The 22,219-nt window shown below is 42.1% G+C and overlaps 2 protein-coding genes across 6 annotated transcripts; one reads left to right on the forward strand and one right to left on the reverse strand.

Moving 5' to 3' along the window:
- Positions 1–4,416: 4,416 nt before the first annotated feature.
- On the reverse strand, positions 4,417–14,295 carry ggt5a (gamma-glutamyltransferase 5a). 2 transcript variants are annotated; one of them, XM_088306461.1, is made up of 12 exons: positions 14,126–14,295; positions 13,180–13,307; positions 12,984–13,079; positions 12,410–12,596; positions 11,897–12,057; positions 10,789–10,935; positions 8,128–8,255; positions 6,832–7,016; positions 6,661–6,752; positions 5,173–5,279; positions 4,639–4,749; positions 4,417–4,563 (listed from the first exon to the last, which is right to left on the reverse strand). In XM_088306461.1, exons 1-12 carry the CDS (start codon positions 14,293–14,295, stop codon positions 4,417–4,419), a joined length of 1,659 nt encoding a protein of 552 aa, XP_088162587.1. The 2 variants fall into 2 exon arrangements, with proteins under 2 accessions (XP_088162587.1, XP_088162578.1); XM_088306452.1 differs by having other exon boundaries at positions 12,410–12,611.
- Positions 14,296–15,549: 1,254 nt separating this feature from the next.
- asphd2 (aspartate beta-hydroxylase domain containing 2) lies at positions 15,550–21,304 on the forward strand. 4 transcript variants are annotated; one of them, XM_088300167.1, is made up of 5 exons: positions 15,577–15,694; positions 15,781–15,861; positions 18,827–20,012; positions 20,641–20,754; positions 20,877–21,304. In XM_088300167.1, the coding sequence occupies exons 3-5, from the start codon at positions 19,148–19,150 to the stop codon at positions 21,005–21,007; spliced, it is 1,110 nt and encodes a 369-aa protein (XP_088156293.1). In that variant the 5' UTR covers positions 15,577–15,694; positions 15,781–15,861; positions 18,827–19,147; the 3' UTR covers positions 21,008–21,304. The 4 variants fall into 4 exon arrangements, with proteins under 4 accessions (XP_088156284.1, XP_088156275.1, XP_088156293.1 ...); XM_088300177.1 differs by having other exon boundaries at positions 15,578–15,659; XM_088300158.1 differs by lacking the exon at positions 15,781–15,861 and having other exon boundaries at positions 15,550–15,659.
- Positions 21,305–22,219: the final 915 nt, after the last annotated feature.

The following is a 22,219-nucleotide window of genomic DNA, read 5'->3' on the forward strand; positions in this document are numbered from 1 at the left end:
AAATTCAATTGGTACTGCTCGTTTGCACACCAAGCACTGCAGCTCAGTCAGCGTGACTCCGGTCGGGCCAGCATCCAGTTGAAAGTTGAAGTCAAGCCAGCTGCCGCAGTGATTGATTGCTCCAAGGTCCAAAGTTTATTTTAATGTTGCTTTTTCTAACCGATCACAAGCCTCATAAAAATGTTCTGCTCAGCTTGAGATCTTGTTGGCTGTGGTACGAACATGCAGAAGAAATTGTGTCTGGCTGACAAAATGCTGAAAAATTGGAAGCCCACAATGCAACATGCGCATAGAATTTTGCGCTTGGATCTTAACAGTTATAATCCAGCTAATGAGCTTTAAATAATATTTTAAGAATTATGAAACCTCCGCCATTAGCCTCTTGTCATTAATGGACCCTTTTTTTTATTTTTGGAGGGTGGGGGTACTGAGTGGTGAAACGCAAGGATGGAAGCGCTTTAAAAGGTCAAGGATGGACGGCGACCCAAAATGATTATTTTATGAATAAGGACGGAAAGACGATGACGGGTAGGTGCCCACGTTGCGCCTGGAGGACGGACTGGCAAAATAGGGCAAAGCGCCCGTCTCTGGTTATTATATACGAGGCTTTCCTTTGCTTTTGAAGTACATATGTGATGTGGTTACCGTGCACAGGGTAGATTAGATCAGGGATTTGGCTGGGTCCGACTTGCTTTAAGAACTTTGTACAACCTCTTTTAACACGGCTAACTTTATTAGGTAGTGTGTAGGTATTGATATTACTGTTATGGAAAATTTGCAATTGATCATTGCCTCCTCACCGGCTGAAGCAACAAAGTTCAGAAAGTAGCAAGACATACGACTACCTTGTCAATGTAATTGTTTTTCTCTTTCAAGTGACATATAGAATTCCCTCGTTGTTTAGGTCTGTAACTGTCATAGGATTATAGATGTACAGACTTATTCAGAAAAGTTAGCATGTAAACAAAATCTTTGGTTCTGGTTCCCTGGTAGTCTGAACGTGTTTTTTTTTATTAATCTCTCATTTGTGGAATAAAAATCAGATGATTCTACCCCACCCCAATGTTTTTGACTTGACTCTAATTACAAACACTTGGGCTGCATCACTGGCACGTAGTGTGCACCACCCCACCACACCCTCAAATTCATGTTTATGAATACCATAATGATTAGAATGTTATATTAAAATGTTACATCAAAGTCCAGCTGTTTCAGCTGTGTATATGCCCAATAAAAAAATCACATTTAGTCGGCCAACAAGTAGTGGTTGTAGCTTCAAATTTGTTTCATGAACCAGTGTACTTTTTTTTTACTCCCCTAGATGGCACTCTCTGAAAAAAACAATGACTTGCCATTTTTAACGCCCTTTATTTCAACCAATAGTGCCATCTAGTGGAGTCAAAAATTACAATAGCTGGTTTATGAAGCGGAGGCATGGTGGACGATTCTGGCTCCGGCCTTAATGTGTGGAGTTTGCATGTTCTCCCCGTACCTGGATGCGTTTTTTCCGGGTGCTCCGGTTTCCTCCCACATTCCAAAGACATGCATGGTAGGTTGATCGGACACTCTGCATTGCCCTTGTGTGTGATTGTGAGTGTGAATGGTTGTTCGTCTATGTCTGCTCTGCATTGGCTGGCAACCAGTTCAGGGTGTCCCCTACCTACGTCCTGAAGACAGCTGGCTCCAGCACCCGTTCCTTGTGAGGAGAAGCGGTTCAGATAATGGATGGTTGGTTTATGACTCAAATCTGACACTTCATTTTCCCATCATGATCTACAAGGCACATCTCGGAGCATTAACGTGTGTTTCATGGAGAAGAAGATATGATTACTACCGGTAGTTCAGTTGTAATGGTGCAAAAAGTCCAACTTCAATGGCGTGTCATTGCTAACCTTTATTGCAAGCTAAGTGTGGATCCTGACTCTGCTGCAGGAATTTGTGTTAGTCACAGATATAAGATGGCCAAACTGGCCCAAAAAAATTATTGTTAATTACATATATTGCAGATAGCAATAATACAACTTCAAATAACAACAGATCAATTTAGGTTTGGCTAAAAACCGAATAAAGTTCATTCTGTCTCTTATTTGTAATTAAACTGGATGGTTCATTTATCTCAGCCAGTCTGTCTGTCCGAGATAAAAGAACCAACAAGTTTAGGTTTGGCTAAAGTCAAATTTCCGACACAGCCCATCAAAGAAGCACGCAACATTGAATCACAGTCAGTTGCTTGCCAGTTGGTCACCGCTGCTGGGACACCGTCAGACTGATGGCGCTGCATCAAGGTCCCATCCAGGGGAACAATGTGAGTATATGGCGTGGAGAATGTGGAACTGCGACATACTAATGCCAATTCCAAGTCCTTCAAAAGACTCAAACTATCAGGAGAGTTGTCCGGATATGGGAAGAGGATCTAAATGTTGGCGTTTGTGGATTCTGGTGCCGATGATGATGTTTTGGGAACCCCCGTGTTTTGGACGCCTTCGGCTGTGCTGTTGAATCATTGAGCAATGTGACTCGGATATTAGATCTTGATTGGCTTCTCCTGGCAGAGGTAACACACATTACAGGTTCACTCGGGTTAACGCCGTCGGGTAAGCATGTGGAGCAGCGTAGCTTCCTCATAATTCCCTCTGGAGCTGCCCCAATCATACTAGGTTTACCATAGCTAAAGCAACACAATCTCAATGGGGACAAATCAGAGCTAGAGAATTGGAGCCCCTCTTGCCATGCTCATTGTCTTAAATCAGCAGAGACAGGACTCATCGCAGAGCCTTACGCTTTCAGAAGCCATTTGTCTATTCAAAGTACCGGAGGAATGCCACGATTTAGATAAAGTATTCAGCCAGGACCGGGCTCAGTTCCTACCACCTCACAGTCTCTACGATTGTCCTATAGAGCTCGTTCCTAACGCTCCACTTCCAGTTCCAGGCTATACAAGGTATCTTAGTCTGAACAGGCAGCATTGCGCAAATATATTTCTGACTCTTTGGCGGCTGGTTTGATTCGCCCATCTAAGTACCCGTGGAAGCAGGTTTCATCTTTATAACCAAGAAAGACAACACTTTGCAACCTTGTATAGATATATAGAAACCTTAACGATAAAACTATTAAGAATAAATACCCACGTCCAATGTTCTGCATTTTCACCTTTAGAGTCTGTGACCATTTTTACAAAGCTCGATCTCTGTAGTGCGTATAATCTAGTCAGAAGAAGGGAAGGAGATGAGTGGAAGACCTCATTCAAGACACCCGACACACTCGAATATCTGGTAACGCCTTTCGGCCATCTTACATCCATCCATCCATTTTCAAAGCCACTTATTCTCACAAGGGTCGCAGTGGTGCTGGTGCCTCTCCCAGCTGTCTTCGGGCATTAGGCGCGTTTACACCGGTGCAACCGATTGCCAGCCAATCACAGGGCACACAAAGACAACCATTCGCGCTTACGCTCATACCTAGGGACAATTTAGAGTGTTCACCAACCGACCATGCATGTCTTTGCAACATGTGAGGAATTAGAGGACCGGATAAAACCCACACAGGCACGGGGAGAACATGCAAACTCCACACGGGAAGGCCGGAGCCGGAACTGAACCCTGCACCTGAACTGTTTGGTCATCATGCTAACCAGTCCTCCACCGTACCACCTGAACAATTTACAATGTGTTATTAATGATGTGTTAAGAGACGTGCTCAATGTGTCTTGTATTGTTTGGACGAGATACTGATCTTCTCTCAGAACGAGCGGGAACATCGTCAAAACATGCAGAAGGTGATCCCGCTAAGACACAGATGGTCGTCCAATGGCCAACTCCCGCGCCTAGGAAACGATTGCAGAGATTCTTGGGTTTCATCATTTCCTACTGTCCATTTATCTGGAATTATAGTCAGAAAGCGCTCTCCCTGACTCAACTAACATCCAGTAAAATACCGTTCAAGTGGACTCCTTGTGCAAAATCTGCAATTGCACAATTAAAGCTTGATTTTTAACCATATATTAAAATTCAAATAAGTCAATAAAGAGTATAAACAGTGTAATTTCATTTAGCTTTTATTTAAATTTGACAAAAAAAATATGTTAATTGCGGCTGAAATATATTTATGTGTCCGTTGTAACAATTTATTTTATGCGACTTAAAAAGAGTATTTGAAAATTCTCACAAACAATCAAGGGTTAAATGGATAATATCTGCTCATTACGTACAAACATTGCACGCAACTGAACAGTGTATGTTATTCCCATCCAAATTATTAGAATCTTCGTTTCCTTCTTCTTCAAGATTAAATGTACTACATACACATTTTGTCTTTGTTTTGATGTGCTGACACACAACAAGATTGCGTTCAACGGTAGGTTGCAATAAATTAGCTCCACAACTCTGCATCCATATTCATGTTGACTGATGCATAGCATCAGTAACCAGCTGGTTCCCCCAGTTTCCTTGAATCAGACACTGCACTGATACATCCATCCTCCTTCTCCACAGCATTGATCACAGTGAAAATCTTTTTGGCTGGTTTGTGTTTTTGTCCCAGAGCTTTGAGATCTTCGATAACATCCTGAAAGACAATGCAAAAAGATTTGGATGGGTTGCAACATAGATTTTGCCCAAAAGCGTACTGTCAGTTCATTACCTTATCAAAGTTTAATTCAAACTGCACTGAATTTCCAGAGTCAACAAAAAGAACTGGGGTGCCAATCGCCTCCTTAAGGCTCTTTCCAAACCAAATTTTGTTCATGATTGCCTGAAAGGGAAATAAAATTATGCGTCTGCCAGATGATACACTTGTGAATAGAAAACAGGTTCTGAAAACAGTGATCGCAACAATTCTTGCAATCTTAAAGGGTCCATACCAGGCAAATAAACTTTTCGCCATGTTAAATTTCTTCCCAGAAACACCCCTAAAGTGGTGTTTTCCTCCCATTTTTTTCACCCATCACGTGGAATTACTGCTAATTAGTGCTCACAAAACACCAGCCCCTCCCAATCCAAGAAAACGAGCGGATTCTCAATCATACACGTCGAAAATTGAGGAGCCATCCCCATATCGCCCCTACAGACTAAACAACAATATATAAACATATAGACAGTATACCTATATTGAACTTTGGAAAGATTCAAACAGCATGATATGGACCCTTTAATGACACTTAGCATGGGCACACACTGAGCTCATTCCAGCGGTGATCATACTGCTACCAGCTGATCCAATAACCAGAACTGTTGACTTAGACTTGAGCACAGTAGGAGCCATGGATGAAGGAGGCTGCTCCCCTGCAAACACAGCAAAAGCCGAGATAGTCACTATTCAACCTCATCAATATGAAAATACGTGGAGAAAAATGGTTGAAAATGCCATCAGCAGGCCTCTTTTGAATCTTCTGAATCACAGCTGCTCAACCGAGTAGCTGTGCACAGTGATAATTAAAGTCTCTGTCAAATGGCAAAAAGATAAATGGATGTCACTGGATGACTATTGACGGAATGGAAATAATGGAAAAGTGTTTATATATTTTTTTCTGTTTGTATAGAACCACACCTTTCCTTTTGCTTTCAATGTATATTTCTTGGCCTCATTGACAATCCACTTGTGGCAAGATGCCAAAGTTTTATTTTCCTTTTTTCTTTTTTGTATAGCGACCATACTTCGCAACCCTACCATCAATTTTTATTTACTTTTTATTACAATCTGAAAAAATATATGTTCTATCACATCAGCAATTATATTATTGCTCACCGTTTAGGGCACTGACATGTCTCAGCTACAGCATTTGTATCAAAAGCAATGCAATATATATATATGTTTTTTCATTTTTAAGGGCTATAAAGCAACAAAAATGATCCACAGGTACACACATATTGCCAAAAGATAAAAATTATATCGACGTTTAATAATGCGTAACATTGCAACTCAGCCGTTCTGGTCGCTGCCTGCAGTCAGGAAATATTTAAATGTGGAAACCGAAGAAAGTGGAACTTGCAAAGTGTGTGAATTAAGCATTTTGCATGGTGGAAATGATCAAGTTGCATTTGACACAACTAATCAAGTATGCTACCTGAACAAGTGATGTTAGAGAAAGAGAGAGAGAGAGAGAGATTTTTTTTAATTAAGGCAAGGGCTGCAAGGTGGACGACGGGTTAGCACGATGGCCTCACAGTGCGGAGGTGCAGGATTCGATTCCAGCTCTGGCCTTCCTGTGTGGAGTTTGCATGTTCTCCCCGTGCCTGTGCCGGTTTTCCTCCCACATCCAGCAAGATGCATGGTAGGTTGATTGGACACCCTGAATTGTTTCTGAGCACGGACATTTGTTCGTCTTTGTGTGCTGTGCGATTGTCTGGCAACCATTTCAGGCAGTACCCCGCTAACTGCCCAAAGTCAACTGGGATAGGCTCCAGCACACTTGTGACCCTCGCGAGGAGAAGCGGCTCAGATAATGAATGGCTAATTAAGGCAATGTGGATGCACTCTTTTCTTCCTTAACACGTTGCCGAGGTATCAAATCCGGACTCGGTATCGGCAGATCCTCAAAATCAGGTGACTCAGACTTGGACTCAGGTGCAAAAAACTGTGATCGGATCATCCCCACACACAACCATTGACAGTCACATTGTCACCATCACTGGTTGGGCACTAAACAAATCCACTTGGGCCTACCTGCAAATAATCTGTCAACTCTTCCACAGAAGTCACACAGATGACTGTTGAGAATGACTCCGGTTCTTGGAGATAAGACTCTTGAGCCAAATCTGTAAAGAAAATGAATAAAGTAACCGTTCAGGTAAAGAGTGGAGACACAACACGTGACCTTTCCTCAATAATACTGACATGTGGTTGATGCTGCTGGTGACAGATACAGCAGATCCGTCCTGGGCCAGCACTGACACGTGTGTGGTGCCCATGCTGTCCAGATATGGCGTCATGTTGTAATAGTGCGGCTCATGTGACATTTTGTCGTTGATTAAACTCCGGATGGAATCGGCGAAGCTGTCTTCTGTGAATTTCTTTGTCAGCTGTAAGATAGACACCGTTGTGCATGTGTCACGAGAACCAAACTTGAAAAGGTGAAACCTGAGGCTCTCCGTGTTCTTTTGTCTGCCCTCCGTTGGCCTTCACTGTTATTTGGCGGCCTTTGTGAGGCTTCATCTCAGCACTGGAGAGTTTTTTTCATTAGTTTTTGATCAAACCTATATTTTTCACTGAGCCACTTTCTCTCTCTCTCTTAGTGTCAGCGTCATTAAATTGTTGTTTAGCACCTTTAATCAGCGATTGAATGTTGCACAAGACGCCATTGTGCCGTTAAAGTCTATAGCAAGAAGCAACAGTTTGTAACAGGAGTCCCTCAGGGTCTGGAAAATGTGTGAACTCAGCCGTTACGTTGAGAACAACGTAAGAATAAACGCTTACCCGTGCATTGATGTCCGTATATAATTTGGTTGCGTATGGTTTATTTTTAAGTTGGCTTTCTTACCACATTGGCGGCGTGATGCACAGCATGAGAGATTGTTGCTGCAGTGCCTCTGTACTGTCGAGGCCAGGGGTCTTCAATCCTGTTCCTGGCTGCTGTCATGCCTGTTTTCCATCTCTGCCTGCTGCTACACACCTGATTCAAATGATCAGGATCCTTATCAAGCTTCTTCAGGATCGTTATCTAGCTTCTGCAGACCTTGCTGGTTATCTGATCATTTGAATCAAGAGTGTTGCGGCAGGGAGAGATGGAAAACAGGCAGGACAACGGCCTTCAAGCAACAATATTGAAGAGCCCAGGTCTTTTTGTGTCATATTCACACTGATGTAAAATAACCCCCCCCCCCCCCCCCCAATTTGATGATCATTGAGTCACACAAAGCCTCGAATGCGGAAACCTCAGAAGCAGTACATCATTGATTGAAAGCACATGTCAAATCATGCACTGAACATAAGACTTGACAACAACTTAAAAATTACTGCCAGCTACACTCAGCGCTGAAAATGCTTCACGTGCTTCACATGCTTGTCCCTTGAGGACGCACTGCATCAATGATCAGCGATTGATTTTCGGGGGGGAGAAATGTGTATTATGGATTTTACAGCAATAAAGACTATTTCTTGGCATATTGTAAAAGGTTTCAGGTATCAACTTACTTCTGAACTGAATTCAAGATCGCGGTTATGTTTCTTTAATCCATTAGCAAACTTGAGAGCTTCAATGAAGCGGTGATAAAACAATGTTTTTTGTTCACCTCTCAGGGATGCAGGACTCAGGTCATATCCTGTAGAAAAAAATGAAAAAATAAAGTGTCTCATCACAAATCTATTCAGTCCAGTTTCAACTGTCATTGTGCATAAAGCCTTCGACTGGCATGCATACTGTAGGGTGCACTGCATGCATTAATCTGTATGTGATTTCAAAGTTTTCAGTGTTCCAGTAAGCCGGTTCAACACATTCTTCATCTCAACCTGAGTTGACTTCTCCTAGAAAATTGTGATCATTCAGTTCCAGAACAGTTAAAATGAATTAGTTCAGTCAAATCTTAGTACTCTTATTTTGAGGTAAAGCTCGCGCACGGTCACAACCAAAAGACATCAGCGATTATGTCAAGGGCAATACTACTCTACTTTCAGCGCGCTACACATAGAGTGGTAGCAAGGGTGCTACATTTGTACAACTGTCATTGATCAATATTACACAGCACTAAATTGTAAAGGGGTTTTTCATCAAGATACTGATAACGCTTAACACTATTTCCTCATTCACCTACTGATGACCCAGCATGAGGAACAACTGGGGTTTCAGTATCTTGCTCAAGGACACTGCAAGATGGTCACGGGGGCCAAGGATCAAGCCAACAACCTCTGGGTTGGGAGAGGACCACTCTACCACTGAGCCATGCCATCATACTACTACTTTAAAGCACTCAAGAACTTTCTGCATCACATCTAAAGTTGTATCAATTACTGCACTACTAGATATTTTAAATGGTCCAACAATTATCTGTATCATCTGCTCAACTGTTTTATTTGTTCTTCATGTATTTTACATACTTGACCAATAAAGATGATTCTGATGTAACTTTAAAGTGGAACTGTTTTAACAAGGTGTAGATGGAAGAAATGGCTTATATTAAAGGAATTGTTAGTTCAGAATGCCCTGGAGGTGAAAAGAGGGACAGATGGAGTGATGAGGCTGACATTTTAAATTGAGTGGTTATGCCCCACAGGTAGGGTGTGAACTAGAGAAGAAAAAGAAAAATTCTGGAAGGAGCTAGATGAAATAGTTCTGTTCTTCAGAAGAGGCAGGAAAATGGGATGACCTACAAGAGCGGAGGTCGAAGCCGTAATTGCATGACATCTTGTTTAGATGATGTCATCTAAAGGAGATTACTGACTGTAAGGTAGTGGTCGGTGAGGGTGTATCAGAATCAGAATGCCCTTTATTGTCATTCTATTCAGTGTACAGCGACACAGCATACAATGGTGGTGTATAAGAAAACTCTGTTGGGGGTGAGGAAGATTAAGAAGTCAAACAGAACAGAGAAGCATGTAGTGGAAGCTGAGAAAGGAAGAGTGTCACATCGTTTTTCAAGAAGAGGTGAGACAATCTCTTGGTGCATGAGGATTGATATAGATAACGTGGCCTGAGAGACAGGCAGGTCGAAAACTTGGAAAGTGAAAGTACAGGAAACCATTCAATGAGCAAGGTTAGCTAAGAAGAAGTTGGACACTGAGAAGACAAGAATAAAACAGAAGCATATGTGACGTAAGGGAAAGGTGGAAGTGGCAAAGGCCAAAAAAGAGGCAGGTATGCCAGGTTGGGCAGTAAAGAAGAAGAGAAATATCTTTACAGGTTCACTAGACAGACAGATAGAGGTGGAACGATTGTGCAGCAGCTTAGGCTAATTAAAGATAGAAACGAAATTTCATTAGTCAATGATCTTCTTGATAGATAGAAAGAATACTTTGAGGGGTCGAAGAATGATGAAAATGAGAGAGAAGGAAGAGTAAAACAGGAAATTGTGGTGGACCCGTAAGTAACAATGATTAGGAAGTGAGACAAAGGCACAGGAACAAGGATGAAAAATGGAAACGCAATTACTCCTGATGACGTACCTGTAGAGGTATAGCGCCATCAAAGAGAGGTGGCTGCAGAGTTTTTGACCACGTTTTTTTTTAATTGATGACGTTTTGATCTGTGGTAAAATCAGGGAGTAGGCGGAGGAATATTTTGAAAGGTGGAGGCATGGGCTGGAAAGCAGACGAATAAGAGACAGTGGTGTTGAAGAGGCACCAGGAAGCAGATCCGGAGACGGCAGAAAAGACGATGATCCAATTTTCTGACAAGATTTGATCAAATTTGAAATGAAGAGACACCAATGTGAGATGTTTGGGGGACAAATTTAAAGAGAGCAGACTTAAATGGTTTGGTCGCGTCCAGAGAAGCGATAATGAGTATATTGGTAGAAGGGTGATGCGGATCCTGATGTCAGCTCAAACCCGGAGTGTGTCAGATCAGCGATAGATAGCTGGAGAATGTTATTCAGGTAATTAATAGACTCCTGTCCAATGGGTCTGGTAATACCAGAAGTTTCATTTTTAAGTTGCTCCTGCCTCAATATTGATGGTATTGCTTGTCTGTTTAAGGTAGGAGGTGACTGGTCAAAAGTTTTACCGTATAAAATACAGACAAACATAATTTCTCTATGAAATAGATAGTTCACGCTTTCCCTCATCTCGGGGTCAACTCACGATGAATTTTTGCATAACCTATTAGCTTGAATACACCGGTGGTTTGTGTGCAGAAGCAACCTTTCATGATGTTGAGGACGAGACTCAGGATGTTTCCACCTGCAGGGGGTGGAGCAGTATACATCTGATATTCCTCCAGAGGAATAGTCCATGCATCACTCACTGTTGCTCTGTAGGATGCCAAGTCCTGCAAAGTCAGCGACCCTCCTGAGCAAAAATATAGGAACAAATGGTTTATCTGAGCCAACAACAACAAAAAAAGTTTCACGTATTCAAGACTTGGAATAGATCAAGGCAGCTCCCGCTCCCATTTGGGAGGGATTGGTGACAGTTACATTTTTGTGAAGAATAATTTTAATTTTTATGTCGAGTAGTCTAAATTAAAATAAACACAGCAGTTAGGAGGCTAATTTGGGGGGAATTTCTTGCTATTATTGAAAAGGTCTTACAAAAAAATTCCTTGATGTAAAAGCAGACAACTCTAAGAAAATAATTTTGTTGAAAAAGTCCCAGATTTTCACGAGAATTAAAATTACTGTGAAATGGGAAGTATATTTTCTGAATAAAAATTAATTACAGGTGAATCAATGAGCCCCTAACCATTTATTCAGTTTGTTGGTGCTATCCCTCGCATCTTGTCGCCGCTCTTGATTACGGGTACCGGTTTGATGGTATACCGCGGTCATAGTTTCAAAATCATGTCAACTTTCCCTCACCACTGGTGTTTATTTATTTATTTATTTATTTATTTATTTATTCAGTTCAAACCAGGACATTTTCATAATTGGCTGCTGCAGCCAGGATTAGTGAGGCCTGTTGTAAACAAAATGGTTAATTAGAGCAGCTCTTTCTCGTGAATGATGAGTGCAGTCTCCTGATTTGGAGCCACATTTTTTTCCTTCCCATTATCATTTTTTTTTCTCACAAGTTGTTTGCGATTGATCCTTTCTTTTCGACAAGTTTGACATCGTAGTTGTTTGGTTTTGCCGGGAGAGGAAATGCCCCATTTCAAGTCAGGTAGCCTGCTTGTTTGTGTGGTTGTATTTTTGTCTAAATGACACTTGTCGGCTTTTGTGTTTGACCTGCTCATTTGCAATGATATTATCGTCTATGGCAGACATAATACATGTTTAGAAAACAAATTATGATACAATTCATCTGACAATACCTGCCTCCTGTATGTCTCGGATTAAATCTTCTGCAATTTTTCCAGTGTAGAAAGCATCTGCTCCAAGATTTGCAATGGTCTCCAATGTGGTGGCTAGTGTCTCAAATTTCACAATATCCCCTGTTTTCAGAAGGTTTCCGTTTTTATCTGAGAACAGCTCACTAGAGGATAAATACGATATAAAAAAAAGAATGAATCATACAGGCACTGTATAAATGATGTACACTTTAGGCGGAATAATCTGATATGAAGGAAAACTGTTTCCAATATTTCGGCACCTAATTAAGCTAAATGAAAGGGATGAAACACTCCAAAAACCTGCATTCATTTACCGGCGACGTTTTGCGAAACTGGCACAGTGCAATTGATATTTATAATAGATCAATGTTTAACATATATTGTATTTCAAATAAAACTCATCTTGACTGTCATCAATGCAAGGATAAATTTGATGGAAGATTTTTGTACTGGATCACATCTGACTGTCAAATGTGTGTTGGGTGTGTGCCCTACCGCAGCGGCTGCGACTCGTTGCTATCACTAACAGGCAGGTTTTGACCAAGGATTTGTGGAATAGGAAACCCCTGTCTAGCCAGCTGAATGCTCGGTTGGAAGAGGGTTGCCCAAGGCAACTTGCCATACAGCCTGTGTGCTTTTTCATAACCACGGAGTTCTCCTGGGATTCCAATCCACAGGCTACCTGGATGGGGAGCAACTGAAATACAATGCATACAGGTCAATAATCAGCTAGAACGGCACATCTTATTAAGTATGATGCTGAAACAACTATATATATATAGAGAGAGAGAGAGATAGAGAGAGAGAGAGAGAGAGAGAGAGAGAGAGAGAGAAAGAGAGAGAGGGGGGGGTTAAACAATTTTCACAAGTATTACAGAAGATCCCTGCTTTATGGGAACTAGAGACAAAATTAGACTCCAGAGAAAGGAATGGATATCACTTCATTAAGAAGAATTCAAAGTAGTCCCTAATGTGTGATTATACAGTGAGCAACCGAGGTAAGAATCTGAAAAGTAGTATGTCTTCCATTGGTGCAAGTGTGTGCAAGTGTTCAACAAAAGTGGAATACCTGACACAAACAGGGAAGGATTGGGACAAGATTTCAACGTTTCCTTGTTATACTTCTCAGGGACACGCTCTCTGGAATTGATGATTTTTACTTTTCCTTGGGAAACAGGAGACAAGGGAGAATTGTTTTTGAGCTCTTTGGGTTCTAAGTTAGGCTCTATTGGAATTTCGATGCGTGAGTGAATGTGACTTGTCACCAGTGCTGTCCATCACTGTGAAAATGGCTCCTCCCCCAAGGCCCAAACTCTGAGGGTTCAAGAGAGAAGTGCAGAGCAGAACAGCAATGGCGCCATCTACCGCTGAACCTCCTTTTTGAAGCATGTCCCTGAAAGGTAATCATCCATCCTAACCATTATTAGTATACATGAATGTTTTTTTGTTGTTGCTTTTTTTTTAATTATCATAACGAAGTTTCTGATTTTTCAATTGTATTTGCTGGGTTTAAAACTATAGAACCGTTTATGACTAAACCCAATCTCTGAATCTGTCACCCCCCCCTGACCACCTCACTTTTAAAGCCATTCAAATTTGTCAATAATGTTCAACATTTTGTAACGTGTCATGAACAGTCTGTGCACACAGACTCACAATTACACAAACGTCAGATGAGAGACGTGCTGTGTGCTGGTCGTTGGGAGAACAGAAAAAAAATTCAGCAAACCAGTCGAGCAGAAAAAAAATTCAGCAAACCAGTCTGCAAGAGCCAATGATAAAAACAACAATAATAATAATAATAATAATAATAATAACCTTGCATGCCTTTTTCCAAACAAGCCACAAGACTTGAGCCACACACACCTTGCTCATGTGGCCAATTTATTGCAAATTATTGACTAAACATGTTTGGGCAATAGTTCCCATATCGTATAGGTCATCTATTTGTTGACCCACCCAATTAACACGGAGCTGTAATTGATTGAAAATTGTAAAATCCATGTTTTGAAAAATGTGCAACTAATTATCCAATGTACAAATTATCCCTATTTGTTTAATCTGTTAAAGGCCACTTGGTGTTGATCTCGATGTAATGTGACATTTTCTGTGTATGTGTTCAGAGTCAGGGAGACCGAATAGTGGCCCAACATTATTAAGTATTCTTGGTTAGTCAGCCCCATTATCAAACAAAACAGAAATTCTTCTTACCTTCCAATTTGTGAACATATCCCAGTGTCTGCAGCCACTGCAGCATGGAAGAAGGAATCCTTCGGACACTTGCGTCTCCCAAGTTGACTGATGCACACAGACAAGACAATGATGCACAACACCAGCATCAGCGCACAACATGCATAAACTTGCACCTTTGACCTGGCCATGGCTGATTATCCTCTCACCACACATTCAGGTTGCATTCAAAACGTGACTTATTCATTTATAAACACGGTACGTGAAACATATGAATGTATGCGTCTGTGTGTTTGTGTGTGTGGCTATGAAGTTGGGGTGTCATTAAATTTCCAGAAAGTGGGCTGTGCAGGGCAGTCAGGCCCAACCTCTGCCTGGTGTACAAGAGGGGGAGCAAAAGTTTTAAAATGTGCTGAGTCAACCTAATTTTTGTCTGTTGTATCATTGAAAAATCATCGGTAACAAAATCAGAACCTGGGGGCCAGATCCTGACATATTTTTGCATGAAAGCAAACTACACATTTCTTATAAAATGTGTTCATTCTTTTTATTTTGGCAGACATTTTTCAAACAAACATGCAAATTGATTGCACTTTTTACAGAAATTTCATATATTTTGCCCACCAAATCTCTACTTAACAGAGATTGAACAATAGTTACTTAAATATTTTAGGGGTCGACCCTCCGGCCTTATTCATAAAAATGGTCTGCCCCTGACGGTGTTCCTGAAGAAAACACCCTAAAGTGTCTTAAAAGTGTGTTGTGGAATATTATGTGGTAAAAGCTAATTACAGCATTATTAAGATGTCACATGAATTCAAAGAGCACGCTAGCTAAGATTCTCCAACAGAAGTTTTTTTCTGCTGGCATGCCAGAGGACACACATACATATGCAACAATAAACATTTTTATTGACTGGCCTCTGGCTGTAATCATTTTCCTTTTTGTGTGTGATGTACTGATTTAATCCAGACATTACCAAGAGGAACAATTAACTGGCGCCACTGTGGATCTGTGTAGCACTGAGGGACACGTAATTGTTCACAGTCTACTGAAGTGGTGAACTGCAGTAAGACAACATCAAGATGTGGTCTGTCGTCCGCCGCTATTGTCAAGAATCATGGGTAATGAAGTTTACAGCTGTTTTCAAATCGATGCACTTAGCCATGAGCCACACAGAAAAGGGAGTTTGTCACTTGACTGAAACAGAGGGGGGATATGGTAACGCATTACTTTCAAACTAAAGGTCCTTCTTAAAAAGTCATTGGGCGATAATCACAGGTAGCAAAAACATTTTGACTCTCTATAGGCACACTAACACACTAACCACACTCACTCAAATCCGTTAAAGTTATTAAAATATTGATTTGAACTTGCGACGGTTGGCAGAATTGCGAAGTTTATTTTGAAACGCATACTCGGATGTAGTTAGTTAGTTACTATTTCGCTATCTTTACACTGGTCTGTCATTCCGGGTGGATGTCTAGTATTTACGACAGAATTATCTCGTCAGCGGCTGGTCGCCACAACAGACACAAAGAGTGTCATATTGTCGGTAGGGTGGTGTATTTTTTTGGTCAAGAACAAGTGGTGTGTTTTTCAGTTTTGGGCTTCCATTTTGCGTTTCGAAGAAATGTGTTTTTATGTTGAGTGATATCCGTCTGCGTGCTCTGCAGTGGTGCGCAGCTTGGACAGGAGGGAACACCTGTGTGCCTCCTCTTCTACTCACTTGTGGTCACATTATGAATGTTGAGCAGGTATGGATGCACGATTCAATGTGTCGAACATTCAGGGGGCGGGGCGGGTACAAAGAAAGACTGACGTCAACTCTAGTGGTTGGGGTGAATGTTGTGGCTCGTGATGGTATGAGTGGTGATCTTTTGTGTCTTTGTAATTGCACTGTGAGCTCTGCGCGTTTCATGATGTGGTTTGATGCTACCAGCCTTGCTTCCGCAAACGCAGTGTGTGTGTGCGCGCGCGTGCGTGTGAGGGCTGGCTGCGGGGGCGTCTTGAAGCTGTCACCCAGGATGCGGGGGGGGGGGGGGGGGGGGGGTTAGATGGGCGATGTTATAACGCGACCATTTTTGGTGAGGTATCTTGGTGGAGCTGTAGTCACAGTTGACGCGATGCACTTTGGCAGTTGCTTTATTATTGTGATATTATCACAATCATGTACTATTTTTTGTAATTTCAAACACAAATTACACAGATTTCAAATCAGCCCTTAGCTCACCAAGAGGATCTCTTTATGTATCCCCTACATAATCCCAATTGGAAAGGTGTGTAGGCATTGTTACTGCTTATATAATGTAATTTGTGAGTGCGTCTGTGTGGGGGGGGGGGCGTCTGTGCGTGTGTGTGGGGGTGGGTGTGTGTGTGTGTGGGGGGGGGGGGGGTGTTCCCATGTGTACCAAGGGAAGAAAACCCCAGGGGGAGATTTGGGTTAAAGCAGAAATATGCTTTGGTCCGGTGGATACAAAGACCAAAATGTGTGGATACTAGATGGGTGCACACAGTCATAAAAATCTTTCGAAATCAAGTATACACCCACACAAGCATTGAGCTTGTGGTGACTGTCTGTGAGCGCTTCTGCCTCACTGTTCTAAGTTTGGTGGTTCGATTATCAGTTTCGGCCTTCCTGTGTGGACTTTGAATTACATCAAAAACTTGTGTTAGGTTAAACGTTCACTCGAAATATTGCAGGTTCTTTTGTCAATGCATACGCTGCAATTGGCTGGTGATCAGTTCAGGGTGTACATCGCTAAAAGACAGTTGAGCTTGCGGATGGTGTGACTCTAATGAGGAAATGCAAAAAATAAATTGGATATATATGCACTCTACTTTGTACAGGTTGTTTATTCAAAGTGGGACTCTGAAATTCCGTAATTCTGGGCCGCAGTGACAAAGTTGCTCCAACATGCTGTAAATGTGACAGGTGCACATCCATGGTGTGAAACTCCAGTCCCATCCACCCATCCGTTATCCAAGCCGCTAAGCCTCACGATGGTCCCGGGCATCCTGGAGCCTATCCCAGCTGCCCTGAACTGGTGAACAGTCACACCGCATTCAAAGGTGCTCTGTTAGATGATTGCGGAGGGAATTGGAATCTGTCAATAAGATTATTTTTGTTTTGTAACACAGTGTTTTCCTGTTTAAAGTAGCTAAACACACTGTGGTCACGGATTGTAGGAGGGCTTGGACAAAATATTTTGAGGGCACAGTAAAAATCAAAAGAACCAAACAATAGAAATAGTAGGGATGTGGTTTGAAAACTCTAACTTGTGGTTGTTTTGACTTGTTTTCATTTTCGTCAGCATTCCTGGGTATGCACAAGATCTAGGGTGGCCTGTTACATGGTCCTTGAGGTTAAAAAAAAAAGACCAATATTGTTTCTGAAATGGCAAACAACAACCACGTTAAAAGTCACTAGATTCCTTTCCCATTCTGGAGCTCCAACATCTTGAAATGCTTGAAAACATTCTGTTTCTGACTTCTGATTTGTTGATTGACCTTTTTGTGTTTGTTGCATTATAGGTTTGTTTTTTTGTTTTTCATTTCTTTTTATTTCATCCACTCCATATCCTCATTCACCAGAAGACTTTGGGTGAGAGACACGGTACACCCTTTACTGGTTGCCAGGCAGTCGCAAGGCCAATACAATACAAACAACCATTGGCACTTAGAACTATGGACAATATAAAGCAGGGCGGCCCACGTGATATTTTGCAACCCCCAATTTGACACTCAACATCAGATTTGAATGTTGGTGTGGCCCCCACCTTTTTTGTCATGTTGTCGCCCCGGATGTTTTTTGTCTGTGTGTTTGTTTTCCTCACTTATGGGCTACCATGGATCAGTTATATGACAGTTTTAGGCGAAACATAATTCTGAAGTGGAAGCAAAAGACATCTTAGAGATAGGTTGCTGACAAGAGCAGCCAATTTCAAGAAAAGCAGGAAATGGAATGTTTTTTGTTGTTGTTGAGAACAGGTGCAGCCTGACATGTCTTGAATGCACAGAGAAAGTTGTGCTGCTCAGGAAATCTGACAACATGACTCAACTAGACAACCTGATGAGTATGCAAAGTACTTTGTGCCAGGGAGGTCAGAGAGACCGGGTCACCCATCATGTTCACCTTCTGAAAAACCAATAATGTTTTGAAAAGTCATTAATCAAAATTAAGAATACTGGATCAATTGTACTAATACATGAGCCCCTTTTTGTGGAAGGCTTGATGAAACCAAGACACACTCAGGCTCTCTCAGGCAGCTTCTATTTAAGTTGAGTTTGTGAGCCCTGATTAAGAGTCCTCAGTTAAGCTTATTTGAATGTGGCAGGATGCCGGAGAACTTGGACAAAGCCAATTTAAGCACAGGGGGGTGAAAGGCAAAGGTTGGTGCTCAGATTCAAACCGCCAACCCCCAGAACTGTCATTTGGTTGTACCAATCATTCTTCCACTGTTCCACGTCTCTATTTGTTCCTACAATTAAATTGAATAGCCCTGCGATTGGCTGGCAAATAGGGTGGACAAGCGACTCTTATTAGGCCAAGCACAATTTCTACATTTTCATCCAGGTTGAAAGCATTGCAAGAAGTTCATGATTGAAAATGGTTGGATGAATGGATGGATGGATGAATGAATAGATAAATTGCAGCCCCCTGGTGTCAGTTTGCAGCCTTGTCCTAATCGCTCTTTCTCTACTTGTGTCCTTGCTTTTCAGAGAGTGGATAACCCCGAGGCGCAGCATCTGTCTTCATTTGTGTGAGAGAACAGGAGAAGGAGCAGTGTGGACACCACCAGCCCAAAAGCAAGCATGGAGAGAGCATCCCTTTTTGCCAAGAGCTGAAATGTTAAGGTTGGAGACTGAGGGTGTCGGATTAAATCAGCAAACTGATTATTTTCAAGTTGGGGACAGGAAGAGCTGCTTGACGCCAGAGCCTTTGTGTGCTTTAATGCTGTTCCCAATCCAGAAGAAGAGGCATTAGCTCTTAGCGGCATCTCCCCTCTGCTGTGAGATTAAGGCTTGTGGAGCTGTGCCCTGATGGAGTGGTCGCTCGAGAGTGTGAGGGAGATAGTGGCTGGAGGGATGCAGTCTGTGAGAGAGTGTGAGATCTGTGCTTGTGCCACCGTGGTGTGCGTTCTGCTGCTGTTCTTGTGGTACTGCTACCGGGTGGGCCGGGATCATAGCTCGAGTCCATTGCGGGGAAGGTACCTGACCGGGCCTGGCAGGATTGGAGGGGTGGTGGGTGGCTTCATTGGCTCAGACTGTCGTAATAGGGGCAAAGGGAAATCCGGGTCCATGTTAGAGGAACAGAATGGCTTTGCTTTCTGCCAGTCGTCCGAGTGTTTCCGATGCACCAGCGCTGGAGAAAGTCTGAACCAGAGGCTCTACCACAGCCTGCAGGAATACGCCAAGCGCTACACCTGGTCAGGTATGGGTCGGGTGCACAAAGGAGTTCGCGACCAAGGCCGGTACCTTAACAGCCGACCAACCATCCAGCGGCCTGAGGTCTTCTTCCTCCCTGACCTACCGTCAGCTCCTTTCTTCTCCAGGGAAATTCAAAGACATGATGTGGAACTCCTGGAGCAGAGCTTCCCCGCCCTTCTGGCTGAGTTTGAAAGCATCTACAATCAACCCCCGGTCCGTAGCGGCTCCCCTCTGCCGCCGGGATGGAAAGCCAACAGCACTCCTCGTGGCCAATGGTGGACCTACTACCTGGTCAACCAAGGCACTCCACTGGTACTTAATGTCAGAAGGTGTCCACGGGCCTGGAGGGTGCTGGGCCAACTGCGTACTTTCATCGCTAACAATGTGTTTGGAAACGCCTGCTTCTCTGTGTTGTCGCCGGGAGCTCTAATCACGGAACATTATGGCCCAACAAACGTGCGCCTGCGCTGCCACCTGGGTAAGAGCGTGAATCGGGCGAGCTAAAACAAATTTAGGCACATGCGCAGTGTGCAACAGCAGCAAAGTATTACAAGGTGCACAAGGTTACCAATGTGGAAATCCATAGTACTCTCTTACTGTCTGAGGTGCATTTTTAAATTCCAAAAGCTCGTAAAACTTCAAAGTTGTAGCTCACACGGACACCCTTGTTTCTTTTTTAAATTTCACAATTGAAATCAAATTGTGGTACATCTCGCTGAAGCATCAATATAAAGTTCCGCTCACACATTTTCACAATTGAATCACTGCACTGTATTAATTTTCAAATGTTTTCTAAAGAAATAAGCACACTGCCATTTGTTGGTGCCCGGCCCCTCATTCAGAGTTGGCACAAAGAAGAGTATCAATGTGAAATCAGCTGCTGTTGCGCTCAGTTGTGAATATCCGGAGACGAGATGACCTGCATACCAAATGACTGACATTATCAATGTAAAGTTATTTTCTGCAAGCTGGACAAAAAAATCAATGCACTATAATAATAACAATTGCAGTAAGTGCACTGTGTACATACCTGTGATTATTGTTGGTGATTTTAAAAGTCATGGATTTGATTCTGCTATTTTATTTATTTCATTTTTTTGGGGCAGGTCTCCGAGTGCCCCCCTCCTGTGAGCTTGTAGTTGGTGGAGAACCGCAGTGCTGGTCTGAGGGCAGCTGTCTTCTTTTTGATGACTCTTTCCTCCACAGAGCCTTCCATGAGGGTAAGATGGGCTTAGAATTTCATCTTTTTATTTTGAAGACCTAAAAATAGAACCTAGAATTAACGCTAAGTGAAAAGCAACAATGACGTGTTTTGTGATGACTTTCTGGGTTATGTTTGTAGGGGGTCCAGAGGACGGCCTTAGGGTGGTCTTCATGGTGGACCTCTGGCACCCCAACGTGGCCGCTGCTGAGAGACAAGCCTTAGACTACATTTTCACTCCAGGCCGCTTAGAGGAGAGGGAAGGAAAATAAGTGAAGAATCACGTCCAAGCGAGAGGTGGAAGGGTTTGTTTGTACTTGTGTGAGTGGCGCAAAACAAATGTTCCTCTGCTTTCAAGACCAGCTCTCACATTCACTGTGTGCTTTATTTTCTTTCTCTTATCTGAGTTCAACTGAGAAGCCGCACAAATATTAGCCTCATGTCCACGTCGAACATGGCCACATTTAACAGCACATAACATATTTTGGAGAGTGACACTGTTTTTTTTTTGGGTTTTTTTGCCTTTGCACACTACTATTAAGGATTTGAAATAAAGCATCTGTCTCTGATGCGTATAGTGTTATTTTAAGAGGTTTCACTAGTTTGGTATTTGCTGTAATGTTTAGCAATTACACCCAGGAATTTCTGTACATTTTAGGGGGCTCAAATGTATTTGTATCAAAATGATTGGAAGAGAAAAGTGTAGAGAAGGAACGAAGCATTAATTGTCCAAAGTGTATGTTGATTACAGTGGAGCAGTGTTACAACATTGGCATGAATAACTTGCGACAGGAAAGAATTATTGCTTAATAATTCGGCTGCTGGCAGAGATTACATAAATGATAAGGTATTAAATGCTGTAGATCACACATTCTACTAAAGTGATCAGCTGGCGCCTCAAACCGTGGAAGGCCCATGATCCGAAACATACTCTGAAAGCAACTCAAGATTTTGAAGGCCAACAAAAGTGTATATATATTGTACAGTCCTTGAAAAATGTATTAGACCATCTGCCATAAGAATAAGAATGAAAAGAGACCATCCACACTCATTTCTTGACGTGTTACCATTTTGAACAAAAATGGAGAATTTCAGTGATTTTTCCTTTTTTTTTTTTTTTGGAACTACTGTAAATTTGTGCCCAGCTTCTCTCAGAAGACAGAAATTAATCAAGCATTACATTCAAACACCAAGTCAAACACCAACTATAATTCAACATCATCAATAAATAATGTGCTACGCTATCTTTTCAGTTTTGTTTTTTTTAAGGATCTGAAAGTACATGGGTGCTAATAATTATATTTTAGCATCCAAAATGACATTTTGGTTGAGGATTTTTTTTACAACCTGTTGTATTAACCATTACAGAATTGTTTTGGTTGTCATTAACTTAGGGCAACTGTGGAATCAGCATTCAGTTTGGTTTTGTCGAACACATTTTTTCATGCTCTGTATATTATGTAATGAACATGTATGTGGCCTGA

The sequence above is a fragment of the Idiotropiscis lumnitzeri genome, chromosome 1 (assembly GCF_059441095.1).
Source record: "Idiotropiscis lumnitzeri isolate Australia: NSW breed Sydney's pygmy pipehorse chromosome 1, RoL_Ilum_1.0, whole genome shotgun sequence".
Lineage (NCBI taxonomy): Eukaryota > Metazoa > Chordata > Actinopteri > Syngnathiformes > Syngnathidae > Idiotropiscis > Idiotropiscis lumnitzeri.

What these genes read in the sequence shown, in the direction of transcription:
- ggt5a (XM_088306452.1), bottom strand. Translation starts at nt 14,295, where the DNA reads ATGGCCAGGTCAAAGGTGCAAGTTTATGCATGTTGTGCGCTGATGCTG. An exon ending in TCACCGCTGGAATGAGCTCA is followed by an intron (nt 4,750 to 5,172) that starts GTGTGTGCCCAT and finishes TTTCCCTTTCAG; the next exon opens with GCAATCATGAACAAAATTTG. An exon ending in TTGAATTAAACTTTGATAAG is followed by an intron (nt 4,564 to 4,638) that starts GTAATGAACTGA and finishes ATTGTCTTTCAG; the next exon opens with GATGTTATCGAAGATCTCAA.
- asphd2 (XM_088300158.1), top strand. Translation starts at nt 19,148, where the DNA reads ATGGAGTGGTCGCTCGAGAGTGTGAGGGAGATAGTGGCTGGAGGGATG. An exon ending in GCGCCTGCGCTGCCACCTGG is followed by an intron (nt 20,013 to 20,640) that starts GTAAGAGCGTGA and finishes TTTTTGGGGCAG; the next exon opens with GTCTCCGAGTGCCCCCCTCC. An exon ending in CCACAGAGCCTTCCATGAGG is followed by an intron (nt 20,755 to 20,876) that starts GTAAGATGGGCT and finishes TTATGTTTGTAG; the next exon opens with GGGGTCCAGAGGACGGCCTT.